This window comes from Limulus polyphemus, unplaced genomic scaffold (genome assembly GCF_000517525.1).
Source record: "Limulus polyphemus unplaced genomic scaffold, Limulus_polyphemus-2.1.2 Scaffold2172, whole genome shotgun sequence".
NCBI lineage: Eukaryota > Metazoa > Arthropoda > Merostomata > Xiphosura > Limulidae > Limulus > Limulus polyphemus.
The window spans coordinates 81,742-87,846 of NW_013667782.1; the positions used below are offsets into that span (position 1 = coordinate 81,742).

The 6,105-nt window shown below is 31.2% G+C and overlaps 1 protein-coding gene across 1 annotated transcript in view; it reads left to right on the top strand.

Moving 5' to 3' along the window:
- The window catches only part of LOC106466160 (valine--tRNA ligase-like), a 65,410-nt gene that overhangs the window by 26,083 nt on the left and 33,222 nt on the right, over positions 1 to 6,105 (top strand). Inside the window, 2 exon segments of the mRNA XM_013926403.2 lie at positions 1,568 to 1,670; positions 5,101 to 5,171. Coding sequence (XP_013781857.2) covers positions 1,568 to 1,670; positions 5,101 to 5,171 — 174 coding nt within the window.

Below are 6,105 nucleotides of genomic sequence, written 5' to 3' on the forward strand. Positions count from 1 at the left end.
GCATCTCGTATGTCTTGACACGTACTCCACCATTCATTATTCTGTTCACTGGTGTATAGCCTGTCAAAACTGATGGGGAAAGTACTACCACTCCAATCCCATAGTATACCCTAACCTCACATTTCATAGCTAACTGAAATAATATTGCAAAATCAAGCTTGACCAACAAAGAGGCAGAAAAGTGCACTTGAGACAGTCAAACATTGGTAATTTTCTATGTGAGCCGATCAAAATTAAGATCATTCATGATATGAATTGGTGGTGTATTCATAGCATAATTATTAGTTAAAATCAGTTAGATTAAGAACTTCTAATATATAGAAAATCCAGTGCATTTTAGGTAAACTACATTTGTACAATGGCTTTTATGTCATGTTACCTAGCAACAAAAATATAACCTAATATTGTTGTTAGTCTTTGTACTGAAAGTAAAAAATGAAATGTATAGACAACAACACTGGAAATATATTTGTTGATTTCTTAATTTAGTTTCTGTTGATTAAAGAGTTTTTTTTTTAAATGTTGGTGATATAAGAGAAATACATATATGATGTAAGTTTAAAATTGAATCGATATTTTTACTTTCATGATAAACAGTATACAATTGTCTCTAGGCTAGGTGATCCTTTACTTTAGGCTTATTTTACCAACACTCGCTACACTTATAAAGTTTCACGCCCCCTCCCCTCACAGTTCCCATGCACCCCATCACTAAAATCATAATGGACAGACAGTAATCGAACAGTTCTATCTGAATAAATGCACTTTGGCTTTTATGACACCTATTTTGAGAAATCAAATGTGATGTGACACACTAGTATTTATGTAGTTAGATAAATCAAGCTTGTGCCAAAACTTTGTAAGAAAGCAAAGTTGAATATGATCTTTATAAAAAAAAATAAATGAATTAAGAATATTTCAGATTTTTAAAAAGTAATATAAATAATTTAGATCAAATTATTTCTCCTGTTGAAATTTTCTCACTGTAGAAAACATGAATACAGTTGACTGATGTCCATTGACTAACTAATTGTTGCAGGTAACTATTTTATGGGTATATATATAGTAAAAAATAGGTTTTTCTCAATTTATAAACAAAGAAATGATGCACCCAGTGGATATCAAGCATAGTGGAAGTTTAAGCAAAATGTTCTTATTTGTACTCTGCATCACACACGTTTTTAATGTTTGTGGTAAGCATACTGTGCTCATGATTGTGATTTAGGAAACCTCTTCATTCTCAAAGACAAAGTAAAAAGTTTGTTTGCGTATGAAATATTTCAGAAATTAATCGTATTATTTATTGTATTTAGCCTAGTGGCTAGTGTGACAGACTGTTAGTTACATGCAACAAAAAGCCAAATCTAGGTAAGCCTACAGACATAACCACTTGTTTATTTTCATAGGCTAACCTATCCTGATGTGTAATATAATGCTCAAGATGTTCTATAGTGAGACTTTTTTTTTGTCTGTAAAAATTAATATGGGGCCTATGCTTAGAATTTTAGAATTGGCTGTGTTTATAGACAGATAAATAATGAAATGTGTTCTTATTGTACAAAATTAGAATAGTAAAGAGACCTGGATTGCTGCACATAGTGAAAAAGAAGCCTTACTTAAAGCATGTAAAAAGCTAGGAGTGAAACAGAATCAAATTCAGCTGGAAAGAGGTAATTTCAGTTTGTCTTTCAAATTTTAAAAGTATTAATTTTCTGGGAGTTGAAAAGAAAATGAATTGTTTGTTTTTAACATAAAGGAGTTATTCACTAATTTCCACTAGCAAAAATCAACAAAGTACAGAATGATTTCCAAGAAGTCTGCACAATTTACTTTAATTTAAGTGCTACAAAAACTGTTGTAAGTTGTACCAAAAAACTTTTATTATAATGTTGAAAACCACACTTACCTAATATGTTTACATTTTATAAACTTATCAGGCAATATTTATCTAAGATATCTTACTAGCATCATCATCCTCAGTTTACTTCAAATTTTCGGACAGAAATGTTAGCTGTAAAATAAATGAATAAATAAATAACACGGATGAGTTAAATAAATGAGTTTTTCTTATTATATTTTTTTGAATACTTGTATTGCTTGGATTTTTTTTCTCTAGAAGATAGATTTTGCTGTTGTGATATAAGTTCTATTCTTTAGCTCAGTGTTGTCTTCTTTTTGTCTAATATCAAAGCTAAACTTGTTGCTTTTTTTTTTAAATTAACCTTTGCCAGATTTTTATTTTCAGTATCACAAATGTTGAAAAAATCATTTTTGTGGATGATTGAAACATTCTCTAAGGTGTATATATATATATTTCTTAATTGGTTATTAGTGCATGATCAACTTTCCTAGAAACAGTAGATTTTTTTTCTGTTTGTTGGATAAAGCTAGTTGCTGCTGTATTGTTTTATTTTACAAGGTATTATCAGGTTTGGGAGGTCATATTTGATTGCAAGTATGAAACATTTGTAAAGCTTAAAAATTATTAAATTTTTTTATTACTTTTTGGCATTATTTTTTGTCCCCAAAATTTTGGTATTCAATTTTAGTTCTCTTTTTTGTTTCTTAAATAAATTAGTTATAGTTTATACATTTAATATGCATGATAGTTTGCAAAGTAGGTGTTGTGGTTCTTTTGGACCAAATTGATCAATTTCATAGAACCTGCTATTTTAAATGTTGGTGCTAGAGTACAAAAACATAATATGACTAAGTTTTCAGTTGGTGCTTTCAACTCAATTACATAAAAATTTGACACTTAAACATAAAAGTAAGGTGGATTAGAAAACAAATTTGTAAAAGCCAAGCCGTAGTGCCTACAAGTCCTGTCAGGAGAACTTGGCTAAGAAAAGAAGCATAGCAAAAAAGAGAAAAGAAAATTCAGACTGCCAGTTCAAAAGTAAGATTCCAAGCAACCTTCACAGTCTAATGTCAGTTTGCCAGATACCACTGCAAGTTCATAAAGCCAAGAATAACCTCAATTATGGATTGGATTAAGATGTTCATGTAGGAAAATAAGGAAGTTTATAAATGAGAGGATGCCGTTTGGCCCATCTTGTTCACTTGGTTAATGATCCAAGTAATCTCTTGAAGGATTCCAGATACTCAGCTTCAGTGATATTGTTAGGCAGTTTATTCCAGATATCCATGACTCTCTGTGCAAAGATGTGCCATCTGTTATTGGTCCTAAATGTACGTGCACTTAATTTCCAAATGACCTCAGTAGGGACTTTTTAGTTTTGGTTTTAATGCAATAGGAGCAGAAGGGTCATGTGTATAACCTGGTTTTATGGAGAATTTCTTAAAATTATGGTTACACTTTTCTGTACAATTAAAAGCACTTTTGCAGTTATTATGCATAGTGTGTGTGTGTTTGTTTCTGTAAGTTTTATATGTATATTTGTTTGGTATTTGTAGTGCAACTGTTAAAATACAAACTGCTAAGACATTTTGACTTACTGTGCTCGATAGCTTACATTTCTAGTATTGGCTACTTTGCTGTATTCTCAACCTCCCTCCATACAGTTGAGGGATTGTGGAAAGTTTTTCAAGATGTGTAATTTAAGATTGATCTTGGTATCCTTCACAGAAGCTTGTTATGGCATAAACTGCAGGAAATAGTTTATGATCATGGTAATCAGAATGAGATCTGATATATTATTATTATTATAAAATTCAATCAATTAACCTTCAGTAGTCACTTATTTCAGATCATGAACAGTATTAAGTAAAGTGTGAAACAACATTATTCTCTGAAATCTGAAGCTGTATATCAAGTTAATGAAACAAATCACTGTAGTGCCTGTGGAAAAATAATCATTAATAGTTGTATAATTTTATAGTGAAACTAATCTGTTTTTTCCAAAATAATTTTGACTGCTTCTGATCATTTTCAGATATTTTTTTTTGCACAGTTAATGATTTCTTTTACAATTTTTTAAGTTTTATTTCTTCCTGGTTGCTTACAATTTAATTATAAGTAGCAGAAAACTATTCACTATCAAGTAGTGCAGCCAAGATCGTAAGGCAGAAATTTTATGATTATGTTATTTTTACAGTTTGGTTATTTATATTTAACATACTGTATTGGGTTTTAGATATTTTGTAATTACAATAACTTATTCACTGGTATCATATTTTAAAAATATATGATTGAGGCATAATGTTTCAAGGTCTGCTTACATTGTGAGTCTTGGAGCATGTATAAGAATTATTCTATCAAGTTGCTAAGCGTTAGTTGTATAATCATCCACAGTGTCATTATGTGAGCACACTAGTCATCCACAGTGTCATTATGTGAGCACACTAGTCATCCACAGTGTCATTATGTGAGTACACTAGTCATCCACAGTGTCATTATGTGAGTACACTAGTCATCCACAGTGTCATTATGTGAGCACACTAGTCATCCACAGTGTCGTTATGTGAGCACACTAGTCATCCACAGTGTCGTTATGTGAGCACGCTGGTCATCCACAGTGTCATGATCCGAGCACGCTGGTCATCCACAGTGTCATGATCCGAGCATGCTGGTCATCCACAGTGTTATGATCCACGTAAACCTTATGTAATCTTTCAGGAAATAAATACAAGTGATGTCAGTTTATTTTTAACACCTTTATATTTAGTGATAACCCATGCATTACCTTTCTTATGGGTATGTAAGAAACTAAACTTTTTAAGTTTTTTTTCTGTAAATGTAGTATCATGTAATAATGCTCTTTGTGACTTGACTTACATATATATGTTTTGATGGCTTTTATTACCTTAGATTTTGGAAAGCAAAAGTTAGGGTATGTTATTTCTGGTTGTAGGTTATTTAGCTTATTTTATGTCACAAAAGTTAAATACTGTGGTATTAAAGCTTCAAGCAGACATTTATTACTTGAGTGAAGGTTTGTACAAAGTAGAAAAAGTACAAAGTTTATAGTTGTTGTGATACACAGGAGAAGGTTATAATTTTATTCAATTTCAACTTTTTTTTTTTCATTTTCAATTTTCCAACTTACTCCTTCATTCAATATATTTAGATTACATAAAGTGATTTTTGTTCTCCTTCTTCTCTAAATTAGAAATGTATAACACTCTTTCCATTTTCAGATCCAGATGTATTAGACACTTGGTATTCTTCAGCACTTTTTCCCTTTTCGGTGTTTGGATGGCCAGAAGATGCAAGTTTTATTTATATGTGTGACATGTTTAAAGCCAAAAATATATATATGACAAGTAATGACATGTAAATTGCCTATTTGAGAAGTATAACCTGTGTGGTTGTATACTCTAGTTGCCTAATTTTTTTTTTTTTTTTACCATGTACTGTGATTTAATTTCGATAAAAAAATAAGTTGAAAGAGCTTTCAATATTACAGTTTCCTGGTGTCAGGCTTGCATCATAATTTACTAACTTCACCTTCATCCCTCATTAGATGTTCAGTGTATTACCATTGTACATTTAAAGGATTATCAAAACCGTATATCTGATTAGCATTTGTAAAAAAAAAACACTATTCAACACTGTACTCTTTAGTGAAGAAGAGGACACAGCATGCAGCAGTGGGACAATTTCAGCTTCAAATAACTTCATTTATTTAATACTGCTTTAAATATATATGTGAAGGTGTAAAGAATGTAAGTTTCCAAGATGATCTGATTGGCATGAAGAAAATGTAAGTTGAAAGAGATTTCACAATAATGGTTTCTTGGTGTCAGGCTTACAACATATACATTGTTTTTTGTTTTTTTCTGATAGGTGAAGATGGAATTTGCATACATTGTTGATAGGTCCAACATAGGACATAGCTGGTGTATACTCTCCCCCTGCCAACAATAATCTAAGGTCTCCTTTGGAATCACTTCACATAATCTCTTTGTCATTTTAAATGGACCTCTTGATCCCTGACCACACTAGGTTAAATCCTGCTTCTTCTGAAAATTCTAGACCAACCAGTATATACTCTGCTACTATTAATTGTAGTCTTATTATAATTAAGGAATATAAATTGTTGTAAAATAATGTCTTACTGGATCATTGTCAAAACAGAGGGAAGCCGTAAGACATTATTGTAATAATACCAATGTTGGACCATTGTCAAAACAGAGGGAAGC